Consider the following 16,654-nt stretch of genomic DNA (forward strand, 5'->3'; position numbering starts at 1 on the left):
AGCAGGGCCATAGCACAGCTGCGAAGGGACACGCCAGGAGCAGGAGCGCAGCAAAGCCTACAGGCTTGTGGCGCTTCCAGGAAGAGGCGCGGACACGAGCAGCTGCGCGCCCGCGGCTGTGGGCGGTGCCATCAGAGGCAGTGGGTCACATGACCCGCGTAGGCGACGCCCACCCAGTGGTGGGCGGGGGCCCAGTGGGAGGGACGCATGCAAATAACGCCGGGGCGGCGGCCAATCGCTGTACGCGCCGAGGGTCCGGACCCGGGACAGGACGCTGGCCCGCGCGCAGGCTCGGGTCGCGACCGCCTGGGGCTTTGGCGAGCGGCGCGACGGGCCTGAGAGCTGGAGCTGCAGCTGCTTACTACACCTCCTCCTTGTCCTGTGCCGCCGGCCGGGAGAGGCCGGGCCCGCGTGGGGGGCAGGCGGCGGTGCGGCGGGGGCCGCGACCGCTGCCTTCGCAGGCGCCCGGGCCGGCCCGCGCCTTTGCAGCGTGCTCCATGCATCCGGAGCCCGCCCCGCCCCCGAGCAGCAGCAGCCCGGAGCTTCCCCTCAGCGGCGGCAGCACCACCAGCGGCAGCCGCCGGAGCCGCCGCCGCAGCGGGGACGGGGAGCCCCCGGGTGCCCCACCGCCGCCGTCCGCCGTCAGCTATCCGGACTGGATCGGCCAGAGTTACTCCGAGGTGATGAGCCTCAACGAGCACTCGATGCAGGCGCTGTCCTGGCGTAAGCTCTATTTGAGCCGCGCCAAGCTCAAAGCCTCCAGCCGGACCTCGGCTCTGCTCTCCGGCTTCGCCATGGTGAGCTCGGGCCGCCCTGCCCTCCCCCCTCCTGCTCTGGCCGCTCCCGCCCGCAGCCCCGACGGGGCCCACTGGGGAGCAGGCTGGGCGGGCCGCGGTGAGGGGAAGAGCTGGGAGAAGCCGTCGTGGACTCGAGAGGGGGGCCAGAGGCGCTGGACGTGAGGAGAGGTGGGCGACACGGGATACCCGATGTGGGGTGGTGACAAGTCGTGCAGGTGTTCAGGGATACAGGTGCCTTAACCAGAGCAAGTAGGGTGCAGCAAATGGGAAAGGGACAGAGCACGAATGATGCGTCCCCAAAGTTAGATCTGTAAGAATACCACCCCGCGTGATGAGTCAGGGAAAAAGGAGGAACTTAGAGCGTCCGACCTATTGGAGGGCAGATGTCCGGAGGTGAGGATAGGGAGACCCCGGAGCTGTCTTGTGCCCCAATAGCTGAGGCCGGAAGGTGTTGGCTATATTCTTTTATCAACTAGTAGAGGGGATTTCCTGACACCCTTTTTTTCCGCCCCACTTTCCGAGAGCCTCAGCCTGGGAGTTTGACAACCACTTTCCACCCTCAAGTTTCTTCTCCTGAAACTAGCCACTGAGTCACTGGGTGTGGGGGAGGAGGTGGGACATATTCCCCTTGAACAGGCTCTTCTTTGATTGCAGGCATGTTTTCCTCTCCTTTGATTCCAAGGGGCTGAAGTGAGAAGCCTCTGTTTGGGGTGGGGAAGGCTGCAGATTTGGCCCCAGAAGTGGCTCTGGGGATACCTTCAGGCCTGGGATCTTGGCGTTTCTCTGGGACAGGACACTACATAACAACTACATCATTATTGCTTTCAGTGACATCAGCCTGCATTAATGGAGCCTACCCCCCCCCCCCCACCCCAGCACTCCTACCTCCGCTATGATGAGCTAAGCCCTTGGCCTTGAGGATGGGAGTGGCTGCACCCTGATGTTTTCTTGGGAAGGGAATGTGTGGCGGGGTCTCTCCTTGTGCTCTACAAACAAGTGGGCCAGTGCAGCAGGGCCCAGAGTACACTGGGCCACAGTGGAAAGGCCAGGAGATTAGGGGTCAGGAAGCAGCTCTCCAGCTTTGCCACTTGCTGCCTGTGTGACCTCAGGCAAACCACTATCCCCTCTAGACATTATTTATTTATTTATTATCTTTTTTAGCACTGGGAATTGAACCTAGGGCCTTGTACATGCTAAGTGAGTATTTTACATTCCCAGCCCTTTTTAATTTAAAAAAAAAAAAATCTTTATTTTATTTATTTATTTTTATGTGGGGCTGAGGATCCAACCCAGGGCCTCAAACCTGCTAGGCAAGCACTCTCATGCCGAGCCACAATCACATCCCTAATTTTTTTTTTTTTTTTTTTTTTTTTAAGAGAGAGAGAGGTAGAGAGAGAGAGAGAAAATTTTAATATTTATTTTTAGTTATCAGCGGGCACAACATCTTTGTATGTGGTGCTGAGGATTGAACCCGGGCCGCACGCATTCCAGGCGAGCGCGCTACCGCTTGAGCCACATCCCCAGCCCCACATCCCTAATTTTTAAAAAAATATTTTTAGTTGTAGATGGATACAATATATTTATTTTATTTAATTTATTTATATGCAATGCTGAGGATTGAACCAAGTACTTCACACGTGCTAGGCAAGTGCTCTACCAGTGAGCCACAACCCCAGCCCCCCAACCCCCTTTATAATTTTTATTTTGAGACAGGGTCAGTTTAAGTCGTGATCTTCCTGACTATCGCCCCAGCCCTGAATCTTGATTTCTTTTTTCTTTTTTTGTGGTGCTGGGGATTGAACCCAGGGCCTTGTGCATGTGAGGCAAGCACTCTACCAAGCCCCTGGATCTTGATTTCTGAAATGATAAGAAGATTTCTCTTCCCAACTGAGAATGAAATTGAGGGATCCCTTAAGAGTAGATCCGAGGGGCTGGGGATGTGGCTCAAGCAGTAGCACACTCGCCTGGCATGCATGCGGCCCGGGTTCCATCCTTAGCACCATATACAAACAAAGATGTTGTATCTGCCGAAAACTGAAAAATAAATATTGAAATTCTCTCTCTTTAAAAAAAAAAAAAAAAGAGAGATACGAGAGAGGAGAGTAAAGGGAGATCTCGAATTTTTTTGTTTAGGACAAAATGATGAAATTCTGTTCTGTCAGTCTCAAATTCTAAGTGACCAGTTTGTCTTGTGCCTAAAGAATCTCTTAAGAGGGGCTAGGGGTATAACTCAGTTGGTAAAGTGCTTGTCTCACAAGGGCTGAACTCTGAACAAGGCCCTGGGTTCAACCCCCAGCACCAAAACAAAAAAGATCTCTTAAAAATAGTTGACTTTTCAGGGCTGGGGTTATGGAGCGCTTGCCTCGCACGTGTGGGACCCTGGGTTCGATCCTCAACACCACATAAAAATAAATAAGTGAAATAAAAGTATTGTATCCAAATACAACTAAAAAATAAATATTAAAAAAAAAAAAGAATAGTTGACTTTTACCGAACACTCACTGTGTGCAGGTTCCCTCCCCCCTAACCTCACTCCTCAGCAATCTCTTGATTTTTGTCAAGAGACTTTCCCAACGCCACACAGCTAGTGTGGTGGAGCTGGATTTGAACCCAGGTCTGCTGGTGCACAAAGAAAGATTTTTTCAACTTATGGGGAGGGAGCCACCAGTTGTCAGCTTTTCCCTGCACCACTCTGGGTTTGAGATGGTGGGATGTCTGTTCCCTTTTCCTCAGGGTTATAAATCATAGTTGCCCCAGACACCTTCTCACCCCAGTACGGGTGAGGATCCGATGGGTAACACTTTCTGGCTTCTCAAATTCTCTTCCTCCTGACGAAAACAGGCCTTCTTCCTCTTGCTAAAAACAAGTGCAGGGGAAGTCGAGAGGCGGGCAACAGTGATCCTTGGGTGGGCCTTGATTCACCCACACTGTCTCTTAGGACCTTTATTTTCTTCAGCCTGTGTAGAGAAGGCTTCCTAGCGCTGCTGAAGGAACCCCCAAGTTCTGCAGGCAGGGAAGGGCTGAACTCTGGGCCTCCATTCTGGGGCAACAGTTACCAAAGGGTAACTGTGTTTACCTCGCAGCCGGAATTCTATGGGAGAGATCTGGGTGCAGGGTGGGCGATCTGACCGTTATCCACCTTCGCCAATACCACCCAGTCCTTGAGTGAGCCTCAGAGAAGAAGGGGTGCCTGGCAGCCCCGACACCATGGCAACAGAATGACAAGTTTCCTGGATTACTCTCCCTTGGCCTATGAGTCAGCACAACCAGCTTCCTGCCCCCAGAGGGCTTCCTTCCTACAGATCTGGAAAATCTAGGAGCTAACATGACCTTTGAACTCTAGGAGGCAGTAGAGTTTCCTAGAATGCCAAATTTACCTGCTCACCAGGTGAGGTTGAGGGGGGATCTTCCAAAAAGCCTAGTAAGAATTCAGTGATTCCCTATTCAGGGGAGAGGCCTGGCCCAGTGCCCAAAAGTGTTGGGGATAGGCCTGGGGACCCAGGGCAACTTGCTTTACTGTTTTGAAGCCAGTTTTCTCATGTATACAAAAGTGGAAAGAGTCTCCTCTCGACTACCATAAGGATTCATTTTAAGGCCAGACTGGGCCCTTGAAACATTGAAGACTTTCAGCATCTGATGATGTACACTTTGGCTGGACGCTCTCTGGTTGGTAGACAGGGTTCCGGCTCCTGACAGCATTTCTACAAGCAACCACCTGTTCATAGAAATGTACCTGGGCTCTGCTAATACAAAACAAAGGCCCCTGGGCCAGGTGTGGTGGCGTATACCTATAATCCCAGCAGTTTGGGAGGCTGAGGCAAGAGGATCACAAGTTCAAAGCCAGCTTCAGCAAAAGCAAGGTGCTAAGCAACTCGGTGAGACCCTGTTTCCAAATAAAATACAAAATAGGGCTGGGGATGTGGCTCAGTGGCCTAGTACCCCTGAGTTCAAGCTCAGGTACCACCCTCTCCCCCAAAAAAGAGGGGCCCTAGATCTGAGGGTATCCTTGGGGACGTTGCTTCATGCCTCTGTGTGTCAGTCACCTTTCAGCCACAGGTAAACCAGTCCCAGCTTGTCCCTGTCCCCTGCAGGACTGTGGTAAGCAGGCGTGGTGATCCAGTCCACTGGGGAGGGCAGGCTGTAATGTTAGCCTAAGCAGACCATAATTGGGAAGGTCGCCCTGCTGCCGTAAACAAAATGCTTTCCACGACCTGGGATCAATTATCTTTGGATTATCTGCCTCCTCAAATTCTCTGCCTGCCAGCACCCTTTGTTCCCAGGTTCCAAAGCAGGTTCAGCAGTTTGTTGGGATTCCTGTGAAAATAAACTGGAAGGAAGGACTCAAATCATGAGATGTTAGTGAGCCTTCAGGACATGATTGGCATTCAGGGGGCATGGAGTTGAGCAAGAAATGACTATTTCTACTCAGTCCTAATCCCCGGGAGCAATGGTTACTGCTGTGGTTGACTGGGCTCTTGCACTCAGCTAGATAGTGCCAGATGCTCCAAGTGTATCATCTAGCTTTCTATAGCCTGCTAAAGGTTGGTGGTCATCCCAGATGAATCATTTGCCTGAGGTCACCTGACTGGGAAGCCACAGAGCCTTGGGATTGTGATAGAGGAAGAGAGGAAACATCCAAGAGTTGTAGGAAGACAGAGCTGAGAAGCTATGTAGTAGAGGAAAGCGGAAACGTTGACTCCAGCCAGACAACATGGGTTCAAGTCCCTGGTCTGTCTCTTATGACTGTGAGACCCTAGAGAAAACACTTAAACTCTCTGGGCCTAAGTTTTCTCACACTTGTAATCCCAGGTAATGGGAAGGCTGAGGCAGGAGGATCTCAAGTTCAAAGCCTACCTGGGCAATTTTGCAAAACTGTGGTAAAGTTCCCCCTCATTTGATTCCCCAGTACCACCAATAAATAAATAAAAATTTAAAAAGTGCTGGGATATAGCTCAATGGTGCAAGGCCTTGCATGTACAAAGGCCCTGCTAGGTTCTTTCCCATCTTCCACCAAAAAAGCAGGAATAAATAGTGCCAACCTCATCGGGGTGAGGATTCACTGAGTTAGTGTTTGCAAAGCACTTCCATACAGTACCTGACTTGTTATCCAGGACTTGCTTATCCTTGTACCCATGGTGTCAGGGCTGCTTCCTAAGAGTTGAGTTGGAAGAATGGGATTACAGCTGTACCTTGAGAATGGCAGAGTTAGGGTTTGGAGAAGAGCCCTCTAGCCAGGCAATGGCAGGAACCGTTACAGAATTGAGAAGTTATAGTCTCAGGGAGAAGCAGGGATATGGCTGAGGTGGTGGGTGTGTACTATGATGAAGGACCTTTGGTTGGCTGTTGAAGAAGCTTAAACTCTTGTGCAGGCAATGGGGAGCCATCAAAGGTTTTCAAGGAGTTGCGTGAATTCTCTGATACTAATGACAAAGGTGGTTACTATTTACCAAACCCTTGTTGTGCCAGGCATGAGCCTCAACCCTTTCCTTTCATTCTTGTTTAATCCTCACAATAGGTCTTCAAAATGTGTTCTGTAGACAGGAGGTTGAGATCACCAGCTAGGAGGACTGAAGCGCTGGTCTGTCTGATTGTAGTCTTCTCTCCTTTCCCATCCTCTTGCCTCACCCTGCTCAGCGGATTGAGACCTGGGTCCTTGGAATCTTCCAGATTCTCAGTTCTACATGCTAGATTTATACCCTGGGCTGTGTGTAGATGGAATTTTGCTGAATGCCTCAAGAGGAAGGTGTCCTCCACCCAGCAGAGAAGCCTTTTGTAAAACTTCACAAATGCCCTTGTGGCCTGTTTCTGGAGTTCTCAGTGAGGAGCAGTATAGAGAGCCCTGCGGCTGCTGGGTCCCTGGCTGGGAAAGAGGGCATCAACAGTGGCAGAGGTGGGGGTAGAGTTCCTTGGAGGAAGGAAACCGAATGTAAGATTTAAACATAAGTCAGCAGATTTCCCTCTGATGGAACTGTTAAATGCCCTTTAATGTACTCACCGAAATGTCAGACTGATCAGATGGGTAGAGTCTTGTGGGACTGTGATTGGACAGTTAGTTGCCTTCAGAGAGCATGGAGCTAACCCAGGGATGGCCAACCTGTCTGCAAAGGGCAGTTCACTAGCTCTCAGGGGTAACCATTCAACATTGCCATTGGCCAGAAGCTATATGTAAATTATGGACGTGGCTTATGCCAATAAAATTTTACTTATGCTGTGGTCTCCAGACTTTTTTTTTTTTTTTTTTTTGGTGCTGGTATTCAAACCCAGGGCCTCAACCATACTAGGCAGGTGTTCTACCACTGAGCTACACCTTCAGCCCCAGTCTCCAAATTTTTGAGCATATATTCCTAACAAAGAACTTTAGCACTTAGCCTCACCAATTTATATGTGCTGTAATATGTAAGTATAAGAATACAGAATAAATGTGGAAAGGACAAGGTAAATAATCAGTAAGTGTCGTAGAAGGTCTAATAGGATGTTCTGTTTCCCAGGGGATCACCTGTGATTGTCCTCCAGACACTTTGGAGACCCTGGGCTGAAATGGTTAAAGTCAGGCCTTCCTGTTTATATTCCTTCAGCCTCCTTTTATTGAGACCCACAGTGGAAAGTAGAGGGAGCAAGACTTTTTTTTTTTGCCCTATACTGGGGATGAACCCAGGGCCTCACATGTGCTGGGCAAGTGCTCTACCACTTAGCTATATCCCCTTTTTACATTTTATTTTGAAGCCACGTCTAAGTTGCTGAGATTGGCCTGGAGCTTGTGATCCTCCTGTCTCAGCCTCTGAAGTAGCTGGAATTAGAGGCGTGTGACAGCACACTGAACTAATTCCATTTTTAGGACATAGTTGGTAAATGTGGCAAAGGGATAGCATTGATTGAAGGCACTTCACACGTCTGGAAATATTTAAGTGTTTAGTGCTTGTCATCCTAATATCCTCACTACTAGGCAGGGATCTTGCTGTCTATTCTCTAATTCCTCTCTAGCAGAGGTACATAGTTTTTTGGACAGGTAACTATTTTCCCTGAATGAACAAATGGCCCTGATCCTCCTCACCCGGGGTCCAGGGACAGCTGTGACTTGGAGACAAAGAAGATAATATCCGAACATTCTTTTTTTTTGGTCAGTGATTGAACCCAGGGGTGCTCAATTGAGCCACATGCCCAGTCCTTTATTTATATATTTATATATATATATATATTTTTTTTTTTTTTTTTTTTTTTTTTAATTTAGAGACAGGATCTCGCTGAGTTGCTTAGGGCCTCACTAAGTTGCTGGTTTTGAACTCGGGATCCTCTTGACTCAGCCTCCTGAGCCACTGGGATCACAGGCATGCGCCACCACGCCTGGCTGCAAATTCAGTTTTTTCAAATGAAGCAAGAATTAAATGAAACAGCAGCAGTGTGCGAGTGTCTTGTAAGAACAGGCTATTGGCATGCTTCAAGGATAAGCGGTGTTTGGTAGAACTTTCATTTCTATTATAAAAGTGTGTGTATTTATAGAAACATTTGGGACTAGTAGGCTGTGTTAGTCAAAAGAGTTTGTAGAGCTGGGGATGTAGCTCAGTGGTACTGCACTTGCCTAGCATGTGTGAGGCCCTGGGTTTAATCCCTAGCACCAAAGAAAGAAAGAAAAAAAAAAGAGTTTATAGACCACTGATTGAGGCCTTGGGCTGTAGCTGCCCACCCTCCTAAAAGGTTAACAAGAGAAGGCCTAGCTAGGGAGAGAAAAGTCATTCCCCCCATCTGTGGGTGCTGGGTTAGGCCACTTATGGGAGAAGGATTGCCTCAGAGGGACCTGGACCACCAGGTGCCCCAGGTCTCCATGGAGGCCAGCAGGAATGAGGAGGGGTGGCTGGCATTCAGGTGGGGTGGGCAAACTCCTGGCCAAGTCATGTCGGTCAGGATCATGTAATCCTTTAGGGGTCTCATTTGAGGCTTGGTACCTCCAGCAGGGGTCCCTGGGCCAGAGTGAGGTGGGGCTGGTGGTCTTTCCCCGTTCCTATCCCAAGGAAGCCCAGTGTGTCCAGGTTCAAAGAGGCTCATGACTGGCTGGCTGAGAGCTGTTTATTTTGGGTTTATGGGCCCAGCTCTCGGGCTATATTTACCTTGTGAAGCTGCATGCAATCTGATCTGATCTGATGTCTCTGGGACTCCTCTGGGGCCCTGGCAGTCAGCTGCCAGATTCTGTGAGGTCCCCCTGACTTTACTCTTCCCACCCATGGGGACAGTTCCCAAGCAGGAAGCTTTCTGGAAAAAGCAACGACTTTTATGCCTGTGAATAGTTTCCATCGAGGTCTATGATTGACGCCAACTGTTCTTTCTTCTCACTCTGAGTCCTTTGTTGTAGGCAGCCCCATGGCATTGAACTTGGTTCCAAATGTGACAGTGGTACATTCAGCCTACCTGTGCAGCCGGAGTTCTAGGAATGGTAGAGTCCAGTGAGGTAATGGCGTTTCTTCCGGAACACAGGAAGAGGCCCCTTCCTCTTCCTCAGAGGACCCAGCCTCTCCTCAGCCTAAGGCCTAAGGAGGGCTGGCTGGTTTTGGCATCTCCAGGCTGGGTGTATCCCAGCAGCTGCAGAAAACTTAGTTTTCTGGCCCTGGAGGCCATGGGTGTGACAAATGGTGTGGAGTGGGCTCTGTCCTGCAGAGGTGGCCATCTGGCCAGGTGTGGTACAAGGTACACATTCTCCTTGTGCCAGGGTTGGGCGGCCTGGCTACCTCACATGGGGCAGGTAAGGTCCAGAGTGAGGGACGGAATTGGGGCTCATGGGCTCAGCCCCCTCCGGCCCCAGGCCAGCGTGTCCGGGAGCTATTTCTCTTCCGCTTCAAGCTGTTTTTTCTTTTTAACTAAGATTTATTGAGCTTCTCCTGTGGCTGGTCCTATGCTAAACATTTAGACGTCAAAACCTCATTTAACCTCCTCGGCAGCCGCACTCTGTGATTCCCATTGCTCACAGGCTTCCAAGAGGCTTGGAGTTGGGATCCCCCACGCAGCAGCCAGGGAGCTCTTGGGGACAGCTGATCTCACTTCTCGGAGCCTCAGTTTCCTCATTTGTAAAGGAAGAATAATGGTATTACTAAGAATCGTCAAGTTTATTACATGCCAGGTCTCATTCAAATGGCTCTCTTCATTAACTTTAGAGTGACCATAAGGAGTGGGCCCCTATTTTATAGATGCAGAAACTGGGTCACACAGAGGTTGAAATACTCGTCCAAGGTCACCAGCTTTGTAAATGAAGGTGCCAGTTTCACACCCAGCTGTGGGTCTGGGTGCTGAAGGATTATCTAGTGGGGGAGATACATGACCTGGAGGTGGCTGGGATGCAGGGGAGGCACCAGGTGGGGAGCAGATTGAGAGTTAACTGTACTCGTCCCTTCCGCCAGAGACACCCCAGTGCCTGGCTTAGAGCCTGACCTACCCGAAGATGCTAGACATTCCCATTGAGTAGATCAGTAACTAGTGGGCCTGGGGCAAACCAGCCGCAGTTCCCCTACTTGTCCTTTCTGAGGTTTCAGGTTCCAGGACAACAGGCCAAAACAGGAAGAGGAAGTATGGGGAGGTGGCAGGATGCCTGGCTGCAGAGGGTGCCCCCACTTTTCCAGGTGTGGGCAGCCTGGGGGCAGAGCAAGGAGCCTTGGAATATGGTCCTTGATCTGCCTGCCCTGGTGGCCTGCCTTGCTGCCTCAGTCCCTCACCCGCATGGGCTGAGATGCCTAACACCTTCACCCGCATGGATTAGGAGTGTTCAGCGTTGGCTTTAGGCCACCAATGATCTTAAAAGAAAAACAGTCAAAATCCTGATGGCACTGCCCCAAATTTACATGAGCTTGAACTGTTTTGTAAACTCGCTGGCTGAAAAGTATATATCCCTGTCAGATATGGGAATTCTCAGGCACAAGTCTGTGAATCCCATTGAAAAGGTCCTTGAGGATATAAACTGGGTGTTTTGAAGTCGTCCATCCCTTTTCTCCATCCTCAAAGGTCAGCTCTAGACTGACCTTAATCCTGCTGCTTCCCTCCCTTACAGACAGGGCACAGTCTTTACCAGTGCGCCACATAGAAGCAGGAGCCAGGTGTGCTGACTGGCCTTGCTGCTCTCTGGCTAATCCTGCTCCTCCATCTGGAGGCTAGAGACCCCGCCGTGGGTTAGAGGGGGATTTCAGGAAGAGACAGTGGGTTTTTAGGGTGAGGTTTTCAAACTGAACTCACTTTTTGTGCCATTCTATTGTGTGCCTGGCACTAAGTAGGTCACATGGATTAACTCAGTCCTTCTGACAACCCTCTGAGGCTTATGCTATTATTCCCATTTCACAGAAGTGGAAACTAAGGCATAGAAAGTTGAAGGAAACTGCCAGAGTCACACAGCCTAATTAAGGGAGAGGAATCAGGGTTCAAAGCCAGGCAGCCTGGCAGAGGATACTGGTGAGGAGGAAGGAGCCCACCCAGCTACCTAGAGGTGCACGGAACTCAGTGTGTGGGGCAGGCCACTGTGAGGCTAGTGGTACAAGGTACACATTCTCCTTGTGCCAGGGTTGGGCGACCTGGCTACCTCACATGGGGCAGGTAAGGTCCAGAGTGAGGGGCGGAATTGGGCCTATATATTTTTTGGGTATGCTCCAGCATCACACACCCCCTCTTTGAGCCTGCCACACACACACAGTCGCTTTGTAAAGAGCCCTGTCTTTAATGACCTGGTGGTGCGCTGCTATAATCCCAGCCACTCTGGAAGCTGAGGTAGAAGAATTACAAGTTCAAGGCCAGCCTCCACAACTTGGTGAGACTTTCAACAATGTAGCCAGACCCTCTCAAATATTACAAAAGGGGTTGGGGGCATGGTTCATTAGTAGAGCACCCCTGGATTAAATCCCCAGTACCACGAAAAAAAGATACTTCCTTTGATGTTATTGTCACTGGTGCCTGCTGCTCCCATCCCTCCCACTGAGCAGGCAGACCCTGGCAGCCTGCCTGCTGCCTGCTGCCTCTGGCCCAGATCTGATGAACTGGCTCCTTCACATAGGGGTGACTGGCAAGGCCCAGGTGAGAAGAGCAAGTAGCAGGCCTGGAGCATGCCCTTGGTGACCCCAGATCCACAGGTCTCCAGGAACTGGAGGGCAACCAGTGCATTGCCCTGGAGCTGGGCAGGAGAAGGCCTTGGGACACCAGGGTTGAGTGTCTCTCTTCTGGGAACCTCTTGGTTCCTTGTTGGTCTGTGCACTGTGTTCTCAGAAGGGGCCTGAGGAGGGAGGGCCTTCACCTCTCCATCCCCCAACCTGTTCCTTGTCCCAAGAGCAGGGTGTAAAAGAGAAGCCCTGCTTGATGTGAGAGTTGATGCCAACAGAGATGGTGATGGTTACCTCTCTTTTTTTTTTTTTTTTGGTGGTATGCTGTGGGGATTGAACCCACAGCCTCGACCATGCTAGGCAAGCATTCTACCACTGAGCCCTAGCACCAGCCCCTATATATATTTTTTAATCATGGTAAAATATGCACAATCTAAAACTTAACCATTTTGTCCATTCATGGTGATTGGTTGCTAATGTAATTTGAGAGGTGTTTATCCTGTACCTGTACTCTCACTTAATTGTTAAAGTAATTCTTTGCGTTAATATGATAGCCCTTTTTATAGGTAATAAAGTTGAGGCTCTGACAGGTTAAGTGACTTGCCAAGGGACACACAGCTAATGAGCTCCAGGCTTGCTTTCTTCACCAGTTCTTTTTGCTACTTATTTGTGGTGCTGAAGATTGAACCCAGGACCTTGTGCATGCGAGGCCAGCACTCTACCAACTGAGCTATGTCTTCAGCCCCTCTTTCTGTTACCTCAAAACCAAGTGGGTAGGCTTCATTATCCCCATTATATACATATGGAAACAAGCTCAGAGAGGCAAGTGACTGGCCCAGGGTCCCATAGTCTGATGAGAGGCAGGATTACTTATTTTTATTTTTTTAATATTTTAGTTGTGGTTGGACACAATACCTTTATTTAATTTATTTATTTGTATGTGGTGCTGAGGATCAAACCCAGGGTCTCGCACGTGCAAGGAGTGTGCCTCTACTGCTAAGCTACAACCCCAGCCCAACTTATTTTTATTTTTGATTGATTTTTTTTCTTTCTTTTTCTTTTTCTGTCTTTCTTTCTTTTTTTTTTTTTTTTTTTTTTGGTGATTGGGTCTCACTGAGCTGCCCAGGCTGTTTTCAGATGGCTCTCCGCCTCAGTGTCCAGGTACCTGGGATGACAGGTGTTCACCACCATGTCTGGCTTTGGGGAGGCCAGATGTGCACGTGGTTCATTCAGTCCTGCCACTCACCCTGCTGTCTCTCTCCCCCAGGTGGCCATGGTGGAGGTGCAGCTGGATGCTGACCACGACTACCCGCCAGGGCTGCTCATCGCCTTCAGTGCCTGCACCACAGTGCTGGTGGCCGTGCACTTGTTCGCACTCATGATCAGCACCTGCATCCTGCCCAACATTGAGGCTGTGAGCAACGTGCACAACCTCAATTCCGTCAAGGAGTCGCCCCATGAGCGCATGCATCGCCACATTGAGCTAGCCTGGGCCTTCTCCACTGTCATTGGCACGCTGCTGTTCCTGGCTGAGGTGGTGCTCCTCTGCTGGGTCAAGTTCTTGCCCCTCAAAAAACAGCCAGGCCAGCCGCGCCCCACCAGCAAGCCCTCACCCAGTGGTGTGGCCACCAACGTCAGCAGTGGCATCACCCCGGGTCAGGCAGCGGCCATCGCCTCTACCACCATCATGGTCCCCTTCGGCCTGGTCTTTATCGTCTTTGCTGTCCATTTCTACCGCTCCCTGGTCAGCCATAAGACGGACCGACAGTTCCAGGAGCTCAACGAGCTGGCTGAGTTTGCCCGCTTACAGGACCAGCTGGACCACAGAGGGGACCATCCCCTGACGCCTGGCAGCCACTATGCCTAAGCCCTCCTGCTGGGCCCTTCAGAGCTTTGGCCTTATGCCCTTCCTCCTGAGGACAGCCTGCAGGAGGCCGGGCTTGGTCAGGGCACAGAGTAGAGGGAAGGGGCTTTTTAAACAAGAAATTACTGCACTTTGAGACTTTCCTCTAAGAGAGTAAGCACTTCCTGTTCTTCCAGCTCCGGGGCCACCTCCTGGTAGGAGGCAGTGGGGGCCAGAGTGGGGACAGATGCTCTCTTTGTCCCTGTTCCATCACTGTGCCAGTGCCACCCGGATGCTTCCTGTCCTCTCCGTCTCATCCTCCCTCCCCGTTGAGTGTCGAGTGTGTGCATGTGTGTTAGCACATAAATATACTCATAAGGGACACCTCTTCCTTGTGTCTGTATTTGTTGTGTCCTGGTTCCAAGTCAGGCAAGCCTCTAAACAGTTTTTAAAATATTTTGGAGGGGTTGGGATGTAGCTCAATGGCAGAGTGCTTACCTAGCATTTGTGAGACCCAGGGTTTGATCCCTAGCACCAGAGAAAAATATAAGTTTTTAAGTTTTTTGTGTCTGTGTCTGTACATATGTGTGGTACTGGGAATGGAACCTAGGGGTGGTGCGGGCTAGGCAAGCACTTTCCCACTGAGCTACACTCCCAACCCCTTTTCCATTTCTTTCTTTTCTTTTTTCTTATCTATCTATCTCTTTATTTATTTATTTTGAGGAGGTACTGGGAACTGAACTAGGGGCACTCAATTACTGAGCCACATCCCCAGTCCTTTTTTATATTTTATTTAGAGACAGGATCTCACTGAGTTGCTTATCACCTCACTAAATTGCTGAGGCTGGCTTTGAACTCACAGTCCTCCTGCCTCCAACTCCTGAGCCGCTGGGATTACAGGTGCCCAGCCTCAACTCCGCCCCCCCCCAGAACTCTTTGGAACCTGCAGAAAACCTGTATAAATAGTAACTAAAATATGTATAGTCATTTTTTTTTATTTGAGGTAGTTGCATTCTATAAATCACCATGAACTTTAGGTGAGCAGTACTGAGCCATTGCTCCTAGGGAAAATCCAGGGTTGGTTGCCTGCCAGCCTCTGATATGATATTTTTGTCATTTAATGAAAACATTACCTTGTTTTAGGTGTAATTCTATTTAAAGACATTTTTATTGTTGATTCATTACCATTGAACTTACAGCCAACAGCAGCATTAAGTCATGCCTAAACAAAGCTTATTTAACACACATGTTGTCTCTATAAGAGACATTATCACCTTGTGTTTAGGATTGCTAGACAGATTTCTAATACTGTATTTGGGAATCTTTTCTTTTTGTGCTGGGGATTGAACCAGGGCCTTAGCCTCATTCCTCTACCACTGAACTACTATATCCTCAGCCCATTGGGGACCATTTTAAATAGCAGGATCAAAATGTAACACTAAATATTAAAATGTGAAGCTGGACACAGTGGTATACACCTGTAATCCCAGCTACTTAAGAGACTGAGGGAAGAGGATCTCAAGTTCCAGGCCAGCCTGGGTGACTCAGCAAGACCCTGTCTCAAAATGAAATGGAAAAAGAGCTGGGGATGTAGTCTGGTAGCATACCTGGGTTACATCCCTAGTACTGCCAAGAAGAAAAAAAAGACGCTTGTTTGCAATAGAAGCAGAAACTAGAATAAGTCAGTGTTAGGCATTATTCGTCTTCTTGTTAGACCTCAGCAGGTAGGCAAGTTCACAAATACTGAGACCACAAATGAGGCTGGACTGCATAAATCCCCCCACCCTATGTCATATCCTTTAGTTGTTTAACATTCATGTTCGGTTTCTCACTTGTCCCAGGAATGAATGACCTTTCTGATGATGCTTTTTCCAATCCTGAACCATGCATAGCAATGAATCATCCTGTCTTAATCTCCTTTAGTTTGGAACAGGTTCTCAGCCTTTCTTGTCTTCTGTAATTTTAACATTTTCAGAGTCCAGGCCTATGGTTTTATGTAGAATGTCCTATCAATTTGGTTTCTCTAATATTTTCTCATTATTACAATCAAGGTGGGTGTTTTGGCAGAAATAGTGTATAAGTGAGATGGTGTCAGGATCCATTTAAAACAAACAAGCAAAAATGTTAGTTCACCATTCACCAATATATCCATCAGCTCATTTAATCCTGAGTATCCTTACCAGGCACCAGGCAGGTTCAGACCAGGAAAAGTCTTGCTCAGATACAAGGTCTGTGCAAAAGTCCTACCTGGGCTTTTTCTGGTTTTGCTTGAAGAATGGGAAGACACAGGAGCACTGAGCTTACCTTGCAGAGAAGCAGCAGGAGCTGAGTTGCCACCACCCTCTCTCCCCAAGACCTATTTTTATCACAGTCTCTACCTCTCCCTCTTTTTATTTCATTCTTTTTTTTTTTTTTTAATATTTTTAGTTGTAGATGGACACATACCTTTATTTTATTTATTTATTTTTATGTGGTGCAGAGAATCGAACCCAGTGCCTCACACATGATAGGCAAACACTCTATCACTGAGCCACAACCCCAGCCCCTCCACCTCTCTCTCTTGTCCCACACCAGACCAGTTACTTGCCTGGTCCCAATAGGCGCCGAGTTTGAGATTTCTGTATCTCAGAAACTCACTATGTAAAGTGGTTTTAGAAAGTGCTCTGGCTAGTCAGGCATGATGGTGCATGCCTATAATCCCAGTGGCGACTCCAGAGGCTGAGGCAGGAGGATCACAAATTCAAGGCCAGCCTCAGTAATTTATTAAGGCCCTAAGCAACTTAGTGAGACCCTGTCTCAAAATTTAAAAAAGGCTGGGGATGTGGCTTAGTAGTTATATGTCCCTCCTTTTAACCCTGATACCAAGAAAAAAAGGGGGGGTGCTCTGGCTGAAATCAAAGTCGGGTGGGGCATTGGTAAGCCTAATACTCATCTCCCTCCTATGACTTCACATT

General features: G+C 49.2%; 1 protein-coding gene across 1 annotated transcript; it reads left to right on the forward strand.

Moving 5' to 3' along the window:
- Positions 1-264: 264 nt before the first annotated feature.
- On the forward strand, positions 265-14,084 carry LOC143393984 (calcium release-activated calcium channel protein 1). The gene is made up of 2 exons (XM_076848518.2): positions 265-797; positions 13,125-14,084. Exons 1-2 carry the CDS (start codon positions 498-500, stop codon positions 13,722-13,724), a joined length of 900 nt encoding a protein of 299 aa, XP_076704633.1. The 5' UTR covers positions 265-497; the 3' UTR covers positions 13,725-14,084.
- The last annotated feature ends 2,570 nt before the right edge of the window (positions 14,085-16,654 follow it).

This window comes from Callospermophilus lateralis, chromosome 1 (assembly GCF_048772815.1).
Source record: "Callospermophilus lateralis isolate mCalLat2 chromosome 1, mCalLat2.hap1, whole genome shotgun sequence".
Classification (NCBI taxonomy): domain Eukaryota; kingdom Metazoa; phylum Chordata; class Mammalia; order Rodentia; family Sciuridae; genus Callospermophilus; species Callospermophilus lateralis.